At 41.6% G+C, this 23,776-nt stretch overlaps 1 protein-coding gene and 2 long non-coding RNA genes across 5 annotated transcripts; 1 reads left to right on the top strand and 2 right to left on the bottom strand.

Annotated features, from left to right (window-relative positions):
* The first annotated feature begins 745 nt into the window (after positions 1–745).
* Positions 746–14,359, top strand: LOC118393343 (voltage-dependent anion-selective channel protein 2-like). Of its 3 annotated transcripts, none has more exons than XM_035785933.2 (10): positions 780–865; positions 5,304–5,419; positions 6,965–7,036; positions 7,597–7,646; positions 11,100–11,252; positions 11,671–11,723; positions 11,942–12,169; positions 12,338–12,488; positions 12,611–12,668; positions 12,841–14,359. In XM_035785933.2, the coding sequence occupies exons 1-10, from the start codon at positions 789–791 to the stop codon at positions 12,930–12,932; spliced, it is 1,050 nt and encodes a 349-aa protein (XP_035641826.1). In that variant the 5' UTR covers positions 780–788; the 3' UTR covers positions 12,933–14,359. The 3 variants fall into 3 exon arrangements, with proteins under 3 accessions (XP_035641828.1, XP_035641826.1, XP_052317645.1); XM_052461685.1 differs by having other exon boundaries at positions 787–865; positions 12,611–12,672; positions 12,841–12,919; XM_035785935.2 differs by lacking the exon at positions 5,304–5,419 and having other exon boundaries at positions 746–865.
* LOC118393344 (uncharacterized) lies at positions 14,175–16,462 on the bottom strand. The gene is made up of 2 exons (XR_004827542.2): positions 16,335–16,462; positions 14,175–15,400 (listed from the first exon to the last, which is right to left on the bottom strand). It is a non-coding gene; the product is annotated as an uncharacterized LOC118393344 (long non-coding RNA).
* Positions 16,463–16,661: 199 nt separating this feature from the next.
* LOC118394242 (uncharacterized) lies at positions 16,662–21,829 on the bottom strand. Its single transcript, XR_004827697.2, has 3 exons — positions 21,613–21,829; positions 19,951–20,041; positions 16,662–16,712 (listed from the first exon to the last, which is right to left on the bottom strand). It is a non-coding gene; the product is annotated as an uncharacterized LOC118394242 (long non-coding RNA).
* Between the last annotated feature and the right edge of the window lie 1,947 nt (positions 21,830–23,776).

The following is a 23,776-nucleotide window of genomic DNA, read 5'->3' on the forward strand; positions in this document are numbered from 1 at the left end:
CAAATTATGTCAATTTTCCTATCAGAAGTTTCTAAAGCCATGACATAATTTTCTGGAATTTTCCAAGCTGCTTAAAGGCACAGTCAATTTAGTGTATGTCAACTTCTGGAATTGCGATACAGTGAATTATAAGTGAAACAATCTGTCTGTAAACAATTGTTAGGCCAGAAGGCTAAACTGGAAAACCCAACCACCATCAAAATAAAAAGATGGCGGAGCCACAAAAGTTATTCTGTGCAAGGGTGTTAATTTACATAGTGATTCCGGATCAAAAACAACAGTACTGCCATCAAACGTATACCTTGTGGGGCCGCTAAAAACAATGCTGCCCCATCCACAGCACAATCGAAAATGCCTCTCTATGAACTGAAAGAATGACATTTAAGAACAGGAAGCATAAAAATAGTGCACATAGAATAGATCTACGGTTTCTTTGACTTGCTTTCAATGAGAATGAACGATCTATAACTCAATTTGGTTTGGTCACCCAAAATGTTACATATTGCAGCTTTAAAAGTAATCCTAGAAGTAATCATATTTTTTCCCCAAAAGTATCTGTAATCTGATTACAATATATTTGCTGGTAAAGTAATGGATTACAGTTACAGTTTATTTATTTGTTTTGTAATCTGTTACTTCCCAGCCCTGAGCCTGAAGGCTACTGCAAACCATAGACATAAACAAGCTTTCGAAAACAGTTATTGGCTACCTCTCTCTTTGTTCAATGACAATTACACAATGACCCCGCCCTTTGTGTCAGAATGTTTGCGCATGCTCAGTCCGCAACTATGTGCTTTCTCCTTCACTGTGCCCTATTGCGCGAGACAGAACGTTCTGAAACTTCGCTCATCGCCCCATATATAAGGTAGGAAATTCATGGCACCCTCAGGGATATTTTATTGTGAAAGGCTCTGACGGAAAAGGCTGTCTATTGGATTGATACTGAAAATATATTTGACTCATTTGATTGTTGTTTAAATGGCTTAGACGCGTAAAGAGTGGAAGCGAGAATACAGTGTGGTTGGTAGGCCTCAGTATAGTAGGGCTGCAGGACATACAGGCCTGTCTGTCTAAAAACGGTAGATATCGCAACACTTGAGGTATATTTAAGAATTATTCGGACAAATTAGATTCCTATAACACTATACTATGCAGGTTGATTATAAGCTATACAATTTATTGTGGGCTATACAATGTAAAATAAACATATTTGATTGCACAGTATTTCACTTTTAGTGCCAATTACATGTAGTCTCTGAATTTCAGCAGGATATTAAAATGGTTGAGTTGTTGTCAATTTTATTGTAGATTCTGTATTTTAGAGACTGTCTATAGTTATAGCGCTGTAGATTTTTGTAAACAGAGCAATGCATTGAACTATGAACATTGGAGACCTAGGCTAGCTAAATTACACCCTGCATGATAGTGTCCGTGTTTTTGTAAAATGTTTTATGAAGTTGAAGGCCCATTAACAGCATGGTTTGTGCTGCAGAAACAAGGAGGGTTAGGTTTGTCTTCGGGTTGGCACGGTGGACTTTACGCACACCTGGTTCTGGTGTAACATGCAGCAAATATATAATCCACTCTCGATTGTTGGAGCCACCTGACCTTCTACTGTGTTCAATCATGAGCGTAGTAGACAGTCGGCCCACCAACAGGAATGAAAGTGAAAGAGGTTGGGGATTTCAAGTGAAAGTGAAAACATTGTGTGATCACACAATAGGTGTTGTGCTCTTCTTGAACCTTTGCTGCTCTCCGAAGTCCTGGAATCCTATTGCACCTCCGCCTATGGACAACAAACAATGACACAAACCTTGCTTATTTTTGTGGTAGTAGTGTCTGAAGCAGTAGGCCTAGACCTAGTCAAATGCCTGATGAGAGAAGGCCTGTAGATAGTTCTAGTAGGTTCAAGTTTAGACTCGTTAAAAGAATGCTATTATTAATCACAATCTAGGCAGTGGTGTAAAGTACTTAAGTAAAAGATACTTTAAAGTACTACTTAAGTCGTTTTTTCTGTATATATAGGTCCATGTACACGGGCTGAAGCGCTCCACCAACGTTCCCTCAATTACAACAAAAATCAAACAGAAATCATGTATCAGATATAGGATATGGTAGAAATAGCATGTGGCCTTTTCTGTAGCCTACAGGCTGGACATAAGTTATGACAGAGTAATTAGACAGACACTTTTTACCAAATGCAGGTTTCTCCAATCAAATAGCCTAACCTAACTGCCGCTCAATCAAATAGAACATTTGTTGTCATGTTAAGAAACAACATATCCTAAAAACAGGACAGGTCAAAGTAAAATGGACAACATAGAATGGACAATGTAGAATGGACAATCACAACAGTGAGTTTCAACCCATTGTCATGATCAGTGGTTTCAGGTTTGTGTCCGTCAATTTTTGACAACTGATCGTAGCAACAACAAAAAAATATTTCTGCATTTGAACCCATTGCAAATAGGCTCGCGATAACTCCTGATAAAGTTGGGTAGCTGATATTCAGAGCTTTAAAAGCCAAATCGATGAGTCACAGGACTAATAAAGCCAATGCAATGGTCTGTTTAATAAACGGTGGGCCTACCACATGGATGGGCATTCATAAAGTTCCATTGCGGGCCAACATGGTAGGCTACACCACAGTAAGCACGAGCCGGCGTCTTTTTTTGGTCCTGTCTGGATGTCATTTTTTTGTTACAAACGGTAGGATTACCACATAAAATGACATTTCAGGCAACGCTGTAGGCTACACCTCAGTAAGCACGGACCAACGCCGACACCTTTTGGACGTCTTTTTTTTGGGTGCAATTCCGGACCGGCCATGAGTGACGAGGAGTGTGAGGTTAGGTTTGCCAGCGGTAGAGGAGTAAAGCACCCATTTCAAAATGGCGTGGCCGTATGAGGTATGGTGTTGAGTTCAACTGGGTTATTTATAGAACAGAGGTTAGGGGATAGGGGGAGAGGGAGAAGGGGGAGGAGGAGAGGTTGAGGAAGCTGGGAAGAAGGAACTGTTAAGATAGTTTATCAAGGTTTAAGATAAATTATTAAATAATTCTACCGGGAAACTTAACCATTAGGGCATTAGAGGTTTTGTAGCATGAACAAGGAGTAATTCATAATAATAAACACAGCTCCAACTAGGTTGGAGGGGGGAAGAGAGGAATGCATGTGTGTGCCTAACAAAAACAAAGAGGATCCTTAACCTATGTTTGAAAAGACCCAGCTTTAACTCTGGAGAGATAGGACAGGGAGAGCCCCTCCAGGTTTCCCGTATCTGGGGGGGACTGGAACTGTCAGCTGAGTGGTAATAAACTATGGTGAGACTTCAGTAGAAAAAGAGAGAATCCAAATGTTAGTGTGTAAGTATGTGCGTAGGTTAGAATGGTATATAAACTAATGTACATGGTATTTTGAGCACAGCTCTCGGAAATAAACGCTACTGATTCATTTTGAGACTGATCTTTGTCTGTTTTATGCAAATAAGAACCTTACAAATTCTTAGAAACGGACAGTGTTTTGCTTTGATATAATTTTTATATTAACGAACATATAGGAATTAAATTCCTCTAACAGGAACTGAGTAAGGAGGGAAGAAAGGGGGCCGGGTGTGTGTCAGTGGGGTGGGTGATTGATTGACAAAGACAGATTCCACACCATGCTGAGTCTGCAGAATGCCCCCCTTGCATCAGTCAGCTGACTATCATAAAGCCTTTGAGCATAGACAACAGCACTGAGACAGGCATAGAGGACAAAAGGTGTGTCCGTGTGTGTGTTTCTGCCTGTTTGCTAAATTCCCAGTGACACCAGGGTAATCACCACAAAAGCAAATCATCCACCTCACCGCTGTGTCCCCAAATCACCAGATGCTCTCGGTACCACAGTACTGTGTGTGTGTGTTACCAGATCACTATGTTCTCATAGATGGGCGTGTTCTTGTCATCTATAGAGCCTATGGCTTTGGGTGATAAACATGTCAGCCAACATGTCAGTCATTCGGCAATAGAACAGTGTTATTGTTTTGATTTTTAATAGCTTTTTACCCATTTTTCTCCACAATTTTCTTGATATCCAATTGGTAGTTACAGTCTTGTCCCATCGTTGCAACTCCCGTTATGGACTCGGGAGAGACGAAGGTCGAGAGCCACGAGTCCTCCGAAACACCACCCTGCCAAGCCGCACTGCTTCATGACACACTGCTCGCTTAACCTGGGAATTGTATTTATTTAACCTTTATTTAACTAGGTAAGTCAATTAAGAGCATTCTTATTTACAATGACGGCCTACCAAAAGGCAAAAGGCCTCCTGCGGGTACGCAGGCTGGGATTAAAAATATAAAATGAAAATATAGGACAAAAAAACACATCACGACAAGAGAGACACTACGTAAAGAGAGACCTAAGGCAACAACATTGCAGCAACGCATAACAACACAGCATGGTAGCAACACAACAGGACAACAACATGGTAGCAACACAACATGACAACAACATGGTAGCAGCACAACACATGGTACAAACATCATTGGGCACAGACAACAGCACAAAAGGCAAGAAGATAGAGACAACAATGCATCACGCGAAGCAGCCACAACTGTCAGTAAGAGTGTCTGGAAGCCAGCCGCACCAATGTGTTTGAGAAAACAACATACAACTGGAGACATCAGCGAGCATGCGCCCGGCCCTCCACAAGGAGTCGCTAGAGCACGATGGGACAAGGACATTCCGACCGGCCAAACCTTCCCCTAACCCGGACGACGCTGAGCCAATTGTGCACAGCCTGGGACCGAACCCGGGTCTGTAGTGACACCTCAAGCACTGCGATGCAGCACCTTAGACAGCTGCGCCACTCGGGAGGCCCCATAGAACACTGCTTTATCAGTGTTGAGGACGCACCCTTTGGTTCAATATTAGAGTAATAGATGCAGGCCCTGCCCTGGAGACGCGCTCATGGGGAATTGATCATGTGTTCTGCCAAATGTGAAGAGCTCAGAGGAAAGGGACAGTTTGATTGTTTGATTGCATACCTGGCTTTAGAGTCACAGTGCTACATGGACCGTGATGATAACCATGCCGGTATAGGGCATGCAACTAAGATAACTTAAAGAGACTGCTTCGGCTATCCTTTCCAAAACCACGTCCAACAAAAGGCAGCACCTAAAACTCAATACAAATTCACAAAGATATCCAGTCCAGTTAAGCTGAAACAGACCAAGTACAGAGTACAGACACCACCAGCATTGTTGTGAAAACAGAGATTGCATGCCAAAGTCTTCTGTCCTTCCTTCCCCACATCTGAAGAGTCATGTCAGACAAAGGCGGAGAGAAGGCGAGCCTGGTGAAGAAGGAGGGGGAGAGTCCAGCAGCACAGGCCAGTCAGAACAAAGGAGCTCCCTGTGTGCCATGTTGCCACAAGGGTGAGTGAGGGAGGTGAGGGAGGGAAGGAGGTGGGGGAGATACGGAGGTGGGGGAGAGAGGGAGGTGCGGAGAAAATATGTTATCAGGGTCCCCTCGGCTATCTGAATCGATTGATCAATCTACCTGTATCTCTCATTCCAGAGAGTAGGCTTTGTCCTAACATTCTTAGACCGCCTCGTCCTTGTCTCCATTCCTTCATGACTTCTGATTTGAAAGGACTTGATCGGTCAAATGATATGTTCAATATGACAAGCCACTAATCTGGAAGGTATGTAGGAGTGTTGGGACACAGCCCCTGGACACCAGCAAGAGCACAGAGACACACTGCCATGGCAAAGTCACCTTCATGCACGCATGCACGCACCGGTAATCTATCCTAGCAGAGACTCAGGGGACCCTGGTGACATCATAAAAGCTAGCGTAGTGCAGTTGTGTGCAGTGGGGATAGTTGCTGACCAGCCAAACCCTGGCTTAGGCTTATTGTCGCTCAACAGCACATAGTAGAGCGAATGCTGTGGCGTATACTGTGATTGCTATATGTCATACATCTTCTTCTACTTCACGCTAACCGTTTCATTCCCAGGCAGCAAGCTACTAACAATGCTGACTTAGGCAAAAGAAGTGGCACGAAAGGCACAGTTCACCCAAACATCAATTAACTAATCATACCATGGCCCCATTCAGGCTGTTCCTAATATGGTGCCATGTGGTTCCCTGTTTAGAGAGATGATTACCAGGTCAAAACACAAGTCAATACCATTAAGTTAAACCATGCTAGCTAGCGGTTCGCTAATGGACTGATGCCAGGAAAAAAATGGAGTTAAACTAATTGGCTGGGCTAAAGTGGGGATGTAGGGGAAAGCAACAGGCAATATATCACAGTCCCAGTAGACCAGACCAGGCAGGGCCAGTGTAGCTGGCAAGGCCGTCAGTACTTCACAGTACTTCACAGAACGCTGGCTTTACAAAACACACCTTAATAAAGGCTTCAACAACATTTTGGATACTACTTTATTATGAAGCAATGTATTGACCATTCATACTGAATAGCCTAGTATGCTAGTGTGGATATTATTTAGGACACAGTCAAGGAATGTACGAGGGACTTACCAAGGGTAAGTCATTAGTGGGCCTGTAGATCCTCTAGTCAGTAGACGCTGTGTGGTGTGTGTTTGCTTATGTTGAAAACCTTTCTAGAGCAGCGTGAGGTGTGTGTTTGCTTATGTTGAAAACCTTTCTAGAGCAGCGTGAGGTGTGTGTGTGTGTGACTGTGAACGCATAGATGGACGCTGTGTGGACACTGTGTGCCCAGATGCTGTGTGTGTTTGCTTCAGTTCAAAGTCACTTCACTATAACACAGCAGTGTTCTGTGTGAAGTCATAGGCAGGTACTGTGTTGGACCTATTTTGCATAGAAGTAATGTGATGTTTTGCTTGTGTGCTGGAGGTCGTGCTCCATTTGTACAGAATTTTGCCTCCTGTGACTCAGAGAAGTATTGTTGTACTATCAGAGATACACCCAAACCTGTCTCTCTCACTCCACAGTCACCATGGCTGTTCCTCCTGCATACTCAGACCTGGGAAAATCCGCCAAAGACATCTTCAGCAAGGGCTATGGTAAGTCAGTAAATCCCCCAGACCCCCACCCACCACCACCACACGCAAGGAGAAAGGGAGGACAAAATTACATATTTCATGTGTTTGTAAGCTCTTAGGATCACTCCAACCTATGTCTCTCACCTCTCTTTCTTTCTCTCTCTCTTGCTCTCTCCCTCTGAGACCATAAACCTCAGCTGGTCATCAAGGACTCTGTGACCTCTTACATTATTTACGACCCCATGGGTCAGCGGATGGGGACTGGGACTCAGTGTGTGTGTGTTTTTAGACTTGTTTCATGCTCATTTATATTGAGTCAAACAGTGCCTCTTGTCATCGTTGTTTCATACCATTAGATCTACTTTTCTGCAAATGTTCTTGTTTCACAACTGTAAAGCTTGGATGACCCTCAATGAAGACCCCCAATGAAAACCGTCATGTAAATTATGTATCCAATAACGAAGGGCTACAGAGAAGTATTCCAAATCAAAATGGGGTCTGCTCCTCTATTTTTTATGAATAGAGACATGATTTTTCTTTTCCCCCTCTTTTCCTTCTACTCTTTCTCTTTTCCCCTCCAGGCTTTGGAATTGTGAAACTGGACCTAAAGACCAAGGCCCAGAGTGGAGTTGTAAGTACAACCTCTCTCTCTTTCACATTTATTGAATTCCACCTCTTATTTATACATTATACCATATGTTTCTTGGAGTTTGGTGGAAGCGTGGTTGTCCTATGTTTATTTTGCATACAACCTTCCCACAACTTTCTTGGAATGGTGCAGGATACCCAGCTAGCACATGACGTTCTGACAACCTTAGGTGGGAATTTCAGTACTTCAGTACTACAGCATAACATTTTCTGCAGGTTTCCTCATGGTTCTATTTTAAAGTCATGTTCTCAGAACATTAAGAAACATTATTTAATTATCTTAAAATAACCTAGAAAACCTCCCAGGAAAACTTTCAGGGAACCATAGTAAAACTTTCTCAGAACATCCCTGCAACCTAAAAATGAATGTTCCCAGAACATTTTCACTTCTATTCTCAGAATGTTTAAAAAAAGTTTTACCGGTCAGGAAACGTATTGCTTCATTCCCAGGACCAATGGGAAACCAAAAACCCACAACTTCCCTATGAACCAAATGTGCCACCTGGGGGTAGACCGGGATTGCCAAGAAAACCTCATTGATCAGATGTGTAATATTTGAGAAATACTAACACACACATTCACATTACATTGTGGTGCTTGGGATGGATCAGAGAGACCCATGCAATAGTCTGTGTGTTTGTGTAGTCTAGCCTTACAGTATAAGCTGCATGTCTAGACCCTAACCTCAGGGCTGAACAGGAAAGTTGAAATGGCTGACTCACTGTCTGCTGGCAGTGTGTGTGTGTGTGTGTGTGTGTGTGTGTGTGTGTGTGTGTGTGTGTGTGTGTGTGTGTGTGTGTGTGTGTGTGTGCCCAGAGAGTCTGACAAGCTGTCGAACCCAGTCAGCTTGGCAGATCACTGTTGGACTACAATCTACCTATACATTAGAACAAAATGGATACCGCCCATAGCATTGCTGCTCCCTAAATACTTTGTGTTATATTCTCTTAAAAGGTGTCAGGGGCAACAATACTGTGTGTAGGATTGTTGTTTTTTGTCATTGTCTTCATCTTTACACATTTTGGATATGGTCGATTCCAGAGTTATGGACATTACATTTGCGGGCAAAATCACAACTTTAATGTCTCACAGAATGGACAAACAAAATGTAAATGTTGATGTGTATGTTTATAGTACCCCTTGGGGGGAGTGTATAGCCCTCCAGCAGACTTCGAAATATTGGCATGTTGGAGAAACAAAACAAATAAGAAGAGTTCTGGATGTTACATAAAATGGACAAGCTTTTTGTGGAGAGTGAACATATTAGCAAACGTCTGTGAGTTTGCAAGTATTAGGTCCAAACATGGATAGCCATTTTGAAGGAAAGGCATGGTTGAACACAACAATGATAATTTTGAAAATATTGTCATTTCCATTCTTACTTTAGAGAGGGAAAATACATTTTATGGATGTTACACCCTCCTTTATGCATCTTAGTCTGAAATAAACATTCAAATCGTAAAGATTTCATTATCAAAATCTATCATTACACATTTGTTTTCATTTGGATGGTTTTTCCAAGGTCAGCAGAAGGCATAGTACTTTAGGATTGCACAATTACAGGTAGCCTGAATAGGCAGGTCCTGATTTTTTTCCCTCCACTTTATATATATCAAAATGAACCTTTACCAGTTAAATGTAGACAGAAATATATATATATTTTTTATATTACACATTTTCTGAAATATGCAAATTAGACAATATAAATGTGCCTATACTGCCAAGCCACCTTTCTGGACACTGGATAAAGTCTGTATATTTGGGGGGGCTTTCATTTGAAGAAGAAAAGAACACTCCAGGAATATTCAAAGATTGTTGAAAATCACTATTTTATTATCGTTCTATCTAAAAGAAAAAAATCATTTAAAACAGTACTGCCATGTATGAGAAATGCATTTCAGCATATATTTTCAGAGAGAATCTTAGCTAGAATACGTAATTTTCAAGATATCAACAATTGCTTCAGTACATCCCAGAACAACCACACAAAATGTGGTGAAGGCACAATCTTCTGAAGATCCATCCCATCCACCACCGTAATGGAAGTTATGGATATCATAACAATGAAAAAGGACATAGACAATGAAAAGAGAGAAACCAATTATAGACCATATGCAACCGTGAAAGTTCTCTTTACAGAGACAGTTTCAAGATAATCCGATGTAAGGTGCATGTTTTACAAAAACTTTTCCTTAAAACGTTATGGACGTTACATTGTCTGTGCCATTCACACCCCTGTCATTACAAGACTGTAGAAGACACAAACACAACTCAAGACACTTCAATTTGGTCTGTATTGTTTCATTAACATCTCATCTGAATCTCATCTGGGGGGGGGGGCAGCTGTGCGAGGAAAACCAAGCCATGTGAGCCCTTTCTAAAAGCCATGAAATATGATTGACTGAAAAGCCTTTTTTGAGACTTGCTCTAAATGGTCCAAATTCATGCAATTTCCTTCTTAAACTTTTCAAATAAAACCTAAACTCCAACAAAACTTTAAGCATAATTATGAACGTGGTTTCATTTGGGCATGCTCATGTTGACCTTTCCGTGGAATTGCCCGCTATCTATATCAACCTTTTGGATAGCTCATCTCCCTCTCCCTGCGATTGAATTGAATCACAAAGCAGATTTCATGAAATACACTTTACTTGGACGATCATTTCCCCCCAAAAGTCAAGCGTGTCCTGTAAATTAGATGTTGTATATCTATGATTCACAGTTCATACAAGCTGGTGCAGCTTTGGTATCTCTGGTACATACATTATGTGCATTAGAATCTTCTTTTCTGAAAGAGTGGAGAAGTGATTGAATGTGAATATCTGTATGGTTCTGACCTAACGATATCTGCCTCTCTCTTTCTCTGCCTTTTTTCTGCTTCCTCTCTGGACTTCATTGTCAGATGGTAAGGGTGTGAGTGTGTGTGTGTGTGGAGAAGGCTTTTCCTCCCTGCAGCCGTTCTTGCAGCAGTGTCCCAGCTGATTGATTGATACCATTCCCCTTGCACTGCTAAGCCCATAATGACAGGCCATAATGACAGACATTTAGACTGGTCTAACTGGCCCGGTTACTGGTCTACAGGTTACTGGTCTGCCAGTGACCAGATGACTGGCTTGAGCATCTACCACTACTCAAAACGGTAGCTGCTGACATGTCAGTCATGCAAACCTGAGAGGAATTGCTTGGCAGAGATGTGGTAGGGGTACTTATCTCTTTCCCTGTCTATTTATCTTCACCTCTGTATCCCCCGTCTCTTTCTCTCATCAGTGAGAAGTGTGCTAAGCTCTCTTTAGCAGCCTCCTGTAACAACAGTTCCCCATTCTCTTCTACCTTTTCTCTCCTATGCTCCAGTTTCTTCTCTGTGCTCTTACTTTTCTGCTGTTAACCATCCCTCATTTCCCTCTTCCTCACCCACCACTCTCCTTCCATCTCTCAGGAGTTTGCGACCTCGGGCTCCAGTAACACAGACACAGGGAAGGCAGCAGGTAACCTGGAGACCAAATATAAGGTGAAGGAGCTGGGCCTGAGCTTCAACCAGAAATGGAACACAGACAACACCCTGACCACCGAGGTCTCCATAGAGGACCAGGTGAGTTTGAAACCAGTTTAGCCCAAAATCAGGTTACACCGCACCAAACCAGCTCCTGACAGCACTTGATGTTAACTCATTGAACACCAGTATGTAAATGCATCCAATAGACTCTGGACATTAAACCCAAAGTTTAGTCAGTAATATTATTACCCCTATTGTTCTCATTGTTCTGTGTCTGCTGTTCACCAATATGTAATCACTGGAGGGTGCTGACGGGAGGACGGCTCATAATAATAGCCAGAACGGCGCAAATAGAATGACATCAAACACCTAAAAAAACATGTGTTTGATGTATTTGATACCATTCCACCTATTCCGCCCCAGCGAGGAACCACGAGCCCGTCCTCCCCAATTACGTTGTCACCAACCTCCTGTGTATGTACTGTATCTCCTTCTCTGTCCTGTGTTTCTGTAGTTGGCTAAGGGCTTGAAGCTGGCTCTGGACACTTCATTCGTGCCCAACACTGGGTAAGTTAATCACTCGCTGGTCAATCATTACCTCCCTCCATATGCCTTAGTGTTGCACACGAACATGAAGGATTTTGAAATAAACAGCACCAGTAAAGGGAGTAAAACGGTCACTTGGGCAGTTTTTTTTCATCCGTTGTCAAATTGGGGAACATAATGTCACAGCAATCCCGACACCCTCTCTACGTTCCTCCTGTCCCCTTCCCCTCTGTCTGCAGTAAGAAGAGTGCCAAGCTGAAGACTGGTTACAAGCGGGACTTCATCAACCTGGGCTGTGACCTGGACTTTGACATGGCCGGCCCCACGGTCCACGCTGCTGCCGTGCTGGGCTACGAGGGCTGGCTGGCTGGGTACCAGATGGCCTTCGACACAGCCAAGTCCAAACTGTCCCAGAACAACTTTGCCCTGGGATACAAGGCTGGGGACTTCCAGCTCCACACCAATGTGTGAGTACCACTACACCTAACCCTGACTACTGTCCAGCAGAGGTTGTTTTGTGTTTGCACAGAGTTGTTTTCTCCATGCACAATTTTTGTTGTCATGATCCACAGGAAGTTGATTTAAGAGCTATGTAGTACCCTACTGATGAAGCCCATGGTGTTTTGTCCTCTCAGTAACGACGGTACAGAGTTCGGTGGCTCCATCTACCAGAAGGTGAACTGCCACTTGGAAACAGCCATCAACCTGGCCTGGACGGCCGGCAGCAACAACACACGCTTTGGCATCGGAGCCAAATACCAGCTGGACAAGGACGCTTCCCTGTCTGTGGGTACCACAACCACACATACAGAACCACATACCAGTCCATAGTGCCAGAACAAGAACCACACAACCATCCAAATACATGCTTGTCTCACCTCTTTGTGTCTGTCTGTCTCCCCCTGCAGGCCAAAGTCAACAACGCCAGTCTGATTGGAGTCGGCTACACACAGGTCCTCCGGCCAGGTAACTCAAAACGGACCTTTACACCAGATGACTAGCTGCATCTGTCTATATCTACACACCTTGTCTATTAGTACCACAGGAGTTGGTTAGAAGAAAGGAAGAGGTGATGTCTATGCTCTATATATGAAAAGAGCTGTACTTTGTGTGTTAAGACTGGTGTCTCTCTCTGTAGGAGTGAAGCTGACTCTCTCAGCTCTGATCGATGGGAAGAACTTCAACGCAGGCGGCCACAAGGTTGGCATGGGCTTTGAGCTGGAGGCATAAGGATGGAGGGGAGAGGAGAAGAGGGCGATGGGTGAAGGAAGGGAAAGATCCTGAATCTGATAAAACACACACACATACACACGCACAGAGAGAGTGTGTCTTTTGGCCTTAACCCTACAGCCCTTAGCACCCTCTGAGACCCCCAGTACTATATTAAAATGGACAGACTGTCGAGAACCAAGTTGTTTTTTGGTTAGTTTTAGGTTCACCATCTCTCTGTATTATCTCCTTAGCAATACCACTATGTAAGGGACATCTGTCATGCCATGGCACTGGAGCAGGCAGCCAGTGAGCAAGTCTCAAATAACACTCTATTCACCAGGAGTTTACTAATTCACATAGGGCTCTGATCAAAAGTGGTGTACTGTATGCAGAACAGGGTGTTTGAAACAGACAAGGCTGAAGTCAACCTTTTGTTCCACTTCCTCCCCATAAGCAGACATATCCTCTTTTCTGTGTGTGCACCTTTTTAGTAGGGTTTGATTGTGTGGTATACTTTCCCTTTGCCTTAGATCATGTGTTTAATCTACTTTTGACTTGTGACAAACAAAAAAAAAAGATTGACAGTGTACTTCGGTTTGTGTATTTGTGGTACACTATTGAGTTGTTTTCAAGGAATAACTTATTTTTTAAATGTCATGATGTTCCGTTGTCCCAGACCTTTTACAGGCCTGTTTTGTGGATGGATGTCCACTTTCAGTGATACATAAACAGGGACACATTGACACGAGCATACTGCAATAAAATACTGCAATAAAATGGGTGGCTAAGAACTTGAAAATGAGACCGGTTGAGTTTCTGTTTCCAAATCAGGGAAATATCTGTAGTACAGAGAACTTGAAGAGTCCACCTTGACAGTAAGATTTGTTGACTGACTTGTATTCCCATTCCAGAACATAAAGCAATGTAACAATGGCTGAATGTTCTGCCCAGAGCCATACGTTTAGAAAGTTAGGCCAACATTCTGTTACATAGCATTGTTTAAATATTCCCCATGTAATGTTAAGGAAGCTAACATGGCTGCCATAGAATGTTTCAGTGTCATGTAAATGCATCAAAATGCAGAAACCGCATTGGCCTACTAAATACATGGTTCTGGTTCTGCCTAATGTCCCACTGTTTTCTCAATGTCTCTTGTTACTTCTGTTTTGACCATTTCGACTCTGTGTGTAAGTATCTCTGATTGCCAAACTAATACCCCATACATCTCTCCATTTGAATTCTCTTATTTTGGTTTAGAGATTTGAGAAGGCATACAGACATGGTGGATATTTTCCTTACCTCTGTAATTTTTTTTTTTTGTATTTTATTTTCGGAACTCTACCACTATCATGCAATTTTGTGTCTGCTGTGCTTGGGAGAGGGAAGGTTGTCAATAGTTGAAACCTCAAACTGGAATTCATGGAATAAAGAAGAATTTCAAAATCTTTTCTTGTTTTCATGCACATTTTGTCACTTGACAAATACTGTACCAAACATCTTGGTTAGATGTAAGACCTTGGCAAAACCGTCAAAATGAATTACAGATTTCTTGAGTTATCTTGGATTAATCAGGACTATTTTGACAAAGTGTACTGGCTACGGCGTCAAACAGTAATATTGCAGCTTTTTCCTTGTTTTTCAAGCAAAGGTATTTTAAGGGAGTCTGCGAGAACAGACGTTCACTTCGCCTAGCCTGCTAGGAGCAAACCGAACTTATGTATGCGGACACCTTTACAGTTTGTTACAATATCTGTCAGGCAGATAGTTCCTTGGTGGTTGAAGTTCAATTCAACCAGATACACGTACTTACACTTAATAACAATTAGACCACAGTAAAATACAACGAAATCAAACAACCAAATATTATACTGAAAAATATGTTGAAACATCAATAACAAATATACAGTATACACAAAACCCCAGAGAATATGTAAAGTGAATTTGGAAAGTATTAATTCAGAAAGAATATGAAAGCTACAGCTAAAACTTTGGTCAGAAAATATTTTGTGGCAAGCATAAAATAAAATGTTTGAAAGATTGGGAATCATCACCAGAGTTCAGTCCAGACCAGACCTGACCCCTTTAAGGACCAGTATCACCAGGACCTTAATCAAGAGGACAGTTTGGATCTGACTAGGCCACTGGTTTAAATACAGCTATGTCACCTGGTTCAGTAAATACATTTTACCCCATTCAAATCTACTGGATTACTCCAATGCACCATGGTGTAGATTACAGGGGGTGTTGGATATGTTCATGTGGACACCACCATAAGCCTGGAAAATATCCATTTTGGTTCAATACATTATTTTAGGGGAAACTCCAAGAGTCAATATCAATGTTAAATGGTGCAATGCACTCTGTTGCAGTAAGTCTTCCCCACCACACAGCAGCAGCAGAGGACCACGGCAGGGAGTCTGGAACGGGACAACGCTTCTGTTCGACATCAGCTTGAGCCACACCACATTAACACATTATCTGTCCACCTGAATAACAACGAAGGATACACACTGATCAGGAGATCTCTCTCTCTCACACACACACACACACACACACACACGAGTAAAAGTAAAGGTACCTTAAAAGAAAATGACTAAAGTCAAAGTGAAAGTCCCCCAGTAAAATACCACTTGAGTAAAAGTCTAAAAGTATTTGGTTTGAAATGTACTTAAGTATCAAAAGTAAAAGAATAAATCATTAAACATTTCTTATATTAAGCAAAACATGTTTTTCTTTTTAATGGATAGCCAGGGGCACAGTTCAACACTCAGACATTATTTACAAATGAAGCATTTGTGTTTAGTGAGTCTGCCTGATCAGAGGCAGTAGGGATGACCAGGGATGTTCTCTTGATAAGTGTGTAAATTAGACAATTTTCCTGTCCTGCTAAGCATTCAAAATATGACAAGTACTTTTGGTTGTCAGGGAAAATGTAAGGAGTAAAAAGTACATTCTTTTTCTTTAGGAATGTAGTGGAGTAAAAGTAAAAGTTGTCAAAAATATAAATAGTTAAGTAAAGTACATATACGCCAAAAAATGACTTATGGAGTACTTTAAAGTATATTTACTTAAGTACTTTACACCACTGCATATTACCTCAATTACCTCGACTAACCGGTGCCCCCGCACATTGACTCTGTACTGGTACCCCATATATATAGCCTCGCTAAAGTTATTTTACTGATCATGTTACTTCTATTTTTTATTTATACATTTTTTACTTAACACTTATTTTTCTTAAAACTGCATTGTTGGTTAAGGGCTTGTAAGTAAGCATTTCACTGTAAGGTTGTATTCGGCGCAAGTGACAAATACAATTAGATTTGATCTTACCGCAGGAAAAGAGTGAAAACGCAAATGTGTGTATATGTAACGGCATCTGAGGTGTGTGTAGACTAGTGTGTGTGTGTGCATGAGTACCTGAGGTGTGTGTCGAAATCTTTGAGTTCTCTCGTGGAACTGGAATGCCTAGACTACCAGACGCACTACCTTCTGACTGCTGCCCCCCCCCCCCTATACCTCTGGTCTGGAGGGAGCGAGGGAGATCTGGAGACAGAAAGAGATAGAGATGGAGGAAGGGGGAGGAAAGTGAGAGGGGAGAGAGGAAGAGGGGAGAGAGAGAGAGAGAGAGAGCGCGCGCTTGTTTTCCATTCTATAATGACATGTTCTCAGAATCACAAATAGACATCCGGTGTCTATAATCTATGTGACGGTAAATGATCATGAAGGGAGAAGTGATAAACCAACCTCTGGGTTTCTCTCTGAGTTTGCGGAACAACTCCTTGGCCTTCCCCCTCACTGTGGCCCGAAAGAGGTGAGAACAGAGAATGAACATTTACAGTATTAGCTCACTAAAGGCCAAGCATCAGCTGACACGATGAAACTGGTAAGATGTATTTATAGATCTTGCTCTGAGTTAACTGGACTGTTGAGATGTTTCTGTCTGTCTCTTACAGTGTGTCCAGGGCCTCTCCACTCATCCACAGTTGTCTCTTGAGCTCCACAATGTCTGTCTGGAGGAGCATCATCTCCTCTCGTGACACTGCGCAGCTCGCGGCTGGGTTTCCCTTTGTAGTCCATAATAGTTTGCAAGCCCTGCCACATCCGACGGGCGTCAACAACCGATGTAGTAGGATTCAATCTTAGTCCTGTATTGACGCTTTGCCTGTTTGATGGTTCGTTGGAGGGCATAGCGGGATTTCTTATAAGCATCCAGATTTGCGTCTTGATCCTTGAAAGCGGTAGCTCTAACCTTTAGCTCAGTGCGGATGTTGCCTGTAGTCCATGGCGTCTGTTTGGGATATATACGTATGGTCACTGTGGGGACGATGACGTCGATCCACTTATTGATGAAGCCGGTGATTGAGGTGGTATACTTCTCAATGCCATTGTATGAACCCCGGAACATATTCCAGTCTCTGCTTGCAAAACAGTCCTATAGTGTAGCATCTTATAGTCCTATAGTGCTATAGTCCTATAGTGTAGCGAAAGCATCTGTCCACTTCCGTATTGAGCGAGTCACTGGTACTTCCCGCTTTAGTTTTTGCTTGTAAGCAGGAATCAGGAGGATAGAATTATGGTCAGATTTTCCAAATGGAGGGCGAGGGAGAGCTTTGTATGCGTCTCTGTGTGTGGAGTAAATGTGGTCTAGATTTGTTTTCCCTCTGGTTGCACATATGACATGTGGGTAGAAATGACATAAAATGGATTTAAGTTTGACTGCATTAAAGTCCCCGGCTACTAGGCGCGCTGCTTCCGGATGAGCATTGTCTTGTTTGCTTATGGCCTTATACAGCTCGTTGAGTGCGGTCTTAGTGCCAGCATGGGTTTGTGGTGGTAAATGGACTGTTACGAAAAATATACATGAAAAGTTGGTAGATAGTGTGTTCTACAGCTTCTACAGCTTATCATGAGGTACTCTACCTCAGGCAAGCAATACCTCAATACTTACTTCCTTAAACAACTTCTTAGGGATCAAATCCCATTAACGGGATCGATTTTTATAACATCCGGTGAAATGGCAGAGCGCCAAATTCAAATTAAATTATTAGAAATATTTAACTTTCATACAAGTGCAATACACCAAATTAAAGCTTTATCCAGCCACCGTGTCAGATTTCAAATAGGCTTTACGGCAAAAGCAAACCATGCTATTATCTGAGGACAACATCCCATCAAACAAACACAGACAATCATATTTCATCCCGCCAGGCGCGGCACAAAACTCAGAAATAACGATATAATTCATGCCTTACCTTTGAAGATCTTTTTTTGTTGCCATTCCAATATGTCCCATAAACATCACAAATGGTCCTTTTGTTTGATTAATTCCGTCGTTATATCTCCAAAATGTCCATTAATTTGGCGCGTTTGATCCAGAAAAACACAGGTTCCAACTCGCACAACATAACAACAAAATATCTAATAAGTTACCTGTAATCTTTGTCCAAACATTTCAAACAACTTTCCTAATACAACTTTAGGTATTTTTTTACGTAAATAATCGATCAAATTTAAGACGGGATAAACTGCGTTCAATAATAAGTGGACTGAGCTTTCAGGTCACGCACCCCAACCACAACAGTACACTACACTCGACCCTCGTTCTGAACAGCCCTACTTCTTCATTTCTCAAAGGAAAAACATCAACCAATTTCTAAAGACTGTTGACATCTAGTGAAAGCGATAGGACCTGCAAGCAAGTGCCTTAGAAATCTAGATCCCCATTGAAAAGAGAGTGACCTCAAAAAAAAAATTCCTGGGTGTTTTGTCCTCGGGGTTTCGCCGGCCAAATAGGTTTTGTTATACTCACAGACATCATTCAAACAGTTTTAGAAACTTCAGAGTGTTTTCTATCCACATCTAATAATATGCATATCTTAGCTTCTGGGCCTGAGTAGCAGGCAGTTTACTTTGGACACGCTTTTCATCCGGACGTGAAAATACCGCCCCCTAGCCTAGAGAGGTTAATATTAGACATCGCGCACCAGTTGTTATTGACATATAGACACACACCACCACCCCTCGTCTTACCGGACGTAGCTGTTCTGTCCTGCCGATGCATAGAAAACCCAGCCAATTGTATATTATCCGTGTCGTCATTCAGCTACGACTTGGTGAAACAAGATATTATGTTTAATGTCCCATTGGAAGGATAGTCTCGAACGGAGCTCATCCAGTTTATTCTCCAGTGATTGCATGTTGGTCAATAGAACGGATGGTAGAGGCGGGTTACCCACTCGTTGGTGAATTCTCACAAGGCCCCCGGATCTGCTCCCCTTGTATCTCCATCTCTTCTTCATGCGAATGACGGAGATTTGGGCCTGGTCCAGGATAAACAGTATATCTGTCACGCCCTGATCTGTTTCACCTGTCCTTGTGCTTGTCTCCACCCCCTCCAGGTGTCGCTTATTATCCCTGGTGTATTTATCCCCTGTGTTTCCTGTCTCTCTGTACCAGTTTGTCTTGTTTGTCAAGCCAACCAGCGTTTTTGTGTCTCAGCTCCTGCTTTTCCCAGTCTCCCTTTTCTTGCCCTCCTGGTTTTGACCCTTGCCTGTCCTGACTCTGAGCCTGCCTGCCTGACCACTCCGCCTGCCTGACCACTCTGCCTGCCCCTGACCTCGAGCCTACCTATCATCTTGTACCGTTTGGACTCTGACCTGGTTTATGAACTCTCGCCTGTACCCGACCTGCCTTTTGCCTACCCCTTTTGTTATAATAAATATTGGAGCTCAACCATCTGCCTCCTGTGTCTGTATTTGGGTCTCGCCTGGTGCCCTTATAATATCCTTCACGTCAGACTCATTAAATAAAAAATCTTTATCCAGTTTGAGGTGAGTAATCGCTGTTCTGATATCCAGAAGCTCTTTTCGGGCGTAAGAGACAGTAGCAGCAACATTACATACAAAATAAGTTACAATAGACTACAACACAAATACACACCCCAATTATCAAATTACTTATCTTGTGTTTTCTTCAATTCAAAGTACTTTAGTGGCCAGGAGAAATTGCCCCAGGTGGCGATGTAGTGACTCACATGTTAAGGTTGTTAGGCTGGGCCAGGTGAACTCCCCTGTCAGGTCCTCATAAACCACAATGTCATAACATCCTGCTTCAACTTATTATGCCTGAGAGAGGGAACGAGAAAGAGAGAGAGAAAAAGAGGAGAGAAAGAGAGGAGAGAGACAAAGAGAGAGAGAGAAAGAGACAGAGAGAAATAGGAGAGATATAACTATAATGTTGATATATTCACAGGCATTCATGTATGCACACACACACACACACACACACACACTGCAAGATTGGTGATGCCAGTTCAACACTGGCCACACTCCTCATTCTTCAGTTCTTAACAGACTTTGATAGCGTGTTGAAATATAATAATATTATAACATGAGTTTGGAGTGTGGCCTATCATAACCAAACATCCTGCCCTGTAGGAATAACATTCAACAGGTTTATTTTATTGTAGCTCAAGATTGTAAATAACAGGAAAAAGAAACAATGGGTATGTGTGTGTTTCTAACAGGTGCAAGAACTATAAGAGGGTTAGCTGAAGGGTGAGAACAGACATAAAACGGGTTTATTTCCCCCAAAAAGAAAAACAGTGAAAAAATGTACTTGACAAAGAGGAAGCTATAAGAGCTAAAAGAACAGAGAGGGAAAGTGAGAACAGTTGTATCCACAAAGCATCTCAGGATGGATCAACTCATAAAAGTCTCTCAGCTGTGAATTCTATAGCATGCTTCAGACAACAACCTTCGCCTTGTCTTACTTATTGCCTAATATGTTATGCATAACCTTTTTTTATACCAATTCCAATGGTTATGAAAATAAGAATTATGAGTATGTTTACATGTACACTAATAATTTGATATTAAACTAGCTATGGCAGAAGGTTGAGTATGGCATTAGTCATGTAAACACATTACTCTGTTTATCTTAATCGACGTAAGGTCATAATCGAAGTAAGCATACGCTGATTAAAACATATTTTTTTCTGAGCAATCTTTAAGTTATTAGGACATGTAAACAGTTTAATAGTAAAAACTGAAAGTATACATCTTATAAATACTTTTCACATAAAAAACATTAATACATACATTTGCAAAAATGTCTAAAAACCTGTTTTTGCTTTGTCACTATGGGATATTGTGTGTAGATTGATGAGGAGAAAAACTATTGAATCTATTTTAGAATAAGGCTGTAACGTAACAAAATGTGCAAAAAGTTAAGTGGTCTTAATACTTTCCGAATGCACTGTAAATAGTCTTCGAAAAAATAACATGTTCACTGTGGTAGAGTGCTTCTTTTGATTGATGATTTTCTGCATTTATCCAAGTCCCATCGGTAGCCTGATTTCAGATGTGTTCTGTTAAATCCTGTTAAAACCTGTTTTTTTTTTACTATTATATTAACCTGACTATGCACAATAATCGTATTATTGTGTGCATGTAACCATGCTCAATATTGCTGTTATATCAATACTCCTGTCACCAGTGGTGTAAAGTACTTAAGTAAAAAATATTTTCAAGTACTACTTAAGGCATTTTTGGGGATATCTGTACTTAACTTTTTATATTTCTGACAGCTTTTGCTTTTATTTCACTGTAATGTATTCCTAAAGAAAATAATGTACTTTTTACTGAATACATTATCTCTGACACCCAAAAGAACGTGTTACATTTGGCATACTTACACTTATCAAGAGAACATCCCTGTTCTTCCCTACTGCCTCTGATTTGGCAGTGTAACGAGTGCGCTGAGAGTCAGGAAGCAAGTTCCGGAAGTGAGTTTTAATAAATAGATGAAACAATGAACCCGAAACACACACAATGAACCCGAAACAGACACAATGAACCCGAAACAGACACAATGAACCCGAAACAGACACAATGAACCCGAAACAGACACAACGCACCGACATGAAAACAGAGTCAATAACACCTGAGGAAAGAACCAAGGCGAGTGACAGATATAGGGAAGATAATCAAGGAGGTGATGGAGTCCAGGTGAGTGTCATGAGACGATGGTGACAGGTGTGCGGGATAATCAGCAGCCTGATGACCTAGAGGCTGGAGAGGGAGTGGACTCACTAAACACACATGCTTCATGTGTAAATGGTGTCTGAGTGTTGGAGTGTGTCCTTGGCTATCCGTAAATTTTAAAAACAAGAAAATGATGCTGTCAGGTTTGCTTAATATAAGGAATTTGAAATGATTTAAACTGTCACTTGTACTTTTGTCACTTCAATATATTTGAGCAATTACATTTACTTTGGATACTTAAGTATATTTAAAACCAAATACTTTACTCAAATAATATTGTACTAGGTGACTTTCACTTGAGTCATTTTCTATCAAGTTATCTTTATTTTTACTCTAGTATGACAATTGGGTACTTTTTCCACCACTGCTCATCGCTTTGGCACAATAGGCATCAGGTCACTTGCCGATAATGTGGCATGCAACGATTGAAAGGTCTATCATTTTCATTGAACACAGTCAAGGTTAACATAAGCCCTAGATGCCTTCAATTGCACAATTTATAGGCCTGCCCAATTTAGACATATTTTTTTAACAACGTGACGTTGTGCTCCAAATGGATAACTTGAAATAACATAATATAGGTAATTGAATAATCTAAAGAAAAACATGTTTATTTATTAGCCTAGTGGTTATTAGTATTTAGGCAACTCATGTGAACTAGGCGTCATGTGAAATCATTGTCAAAGGCGCAAGACATACTGTTGCACGTAGGTCTAGATTAGTTATGGATTGAACATATAAAACATAACTTTAATAACTCCAAAGCAATTGCATGTGGATCAGGAACCACTGACTCGCTGCATTTGTATTTATTAAGACACCTGCTGGTAACTCTTAACTGGTTAGGACAGTTCATGAGGCCTCCTAAATATCAGTCGACTAGGTGTGACTTACAGTATGACAGAGGCTTAGCATAGCTTTTCTTTTAACCCGTAAGAGTGAAATGTCTATTCTCAGCACTTAAAACCATTTTTCTGCTCCGAGACACTTTGTGGATACGGGCCAAGTACAACCAGAGAGAGATACACAAATAGAAAAAATATTAGTAGTGCTCGCCACAGTAGCACCACGCACGAGGTATCGCAGTGTTTCCGACGAATGAGGTACACAAACTGTTCTGGTCCAGCTCTTTGGCATAGCCCAGATCTATGATCGTATGTATCAACTACAGAGAGAGGGAGAGAAAACAGGATAATGATTTATTACACTGTATGGAGTATTCATCGTATTTTCTAAGAAATTACATAGCAAAACAGTAACTACACAACATACAATTAACTACTAAATATCAAATCTACTTTGGGGCTCTACTGCCTTTAAGAACCCCTTCATGTAATAGTTCTACAGCCCCTGTCTCTCAAAGCAAGCACTGAACTCCAAACACACCTTCACCAGGAAGGCATATAGTATTGCTGTTCGCCGATGAGTGAAACATTTCACAATAAACATTTTTACGGTCAATTTAACCCAGACAGAAATATGTGTTTTGTGCTGTACCCTCCATGTAATGTTATAAAACAATACAAGGGCATGCAGAAACACATAAACACAGCAAGAACTTGTTTTAATATGTCTGTCTGGCCTTCGTTACATAACTCTATTTGTGTCCATGCAAACCTATTTAGGAGTTTAGGGATGGATGGCATATTGCATCATTGACAAGATGGGGACATATTGGGCAAGGTTGGAACTATTACAGAGGGTGGGTGTCTGTCTGCATTGGGGTTTGCAGTGTTTGTGCTTCTGTGGTTATCCAGGTATTGTCTGTGTGATTCAAAATCATGTTAGCTTGTTGAGCTAAAGCCTCAGAATTTG

This window comes from Oncorhynchus keta, chromosome 14 (assembly GCF_023373465.1).
Source record: "Oncorhynchus keta strain PuntledgeMale-10-30-2019 chromosome 14, Oket_V2, whole genome shotgun sequence".
In the NCBI taxonomy this organism is placed as follows: Eukaryota; Metazoa; Chordata; class Actinopteri; order Salmoniformes; family Salmonidae; genus Oncorhynchus; species Oncorhynchus keta.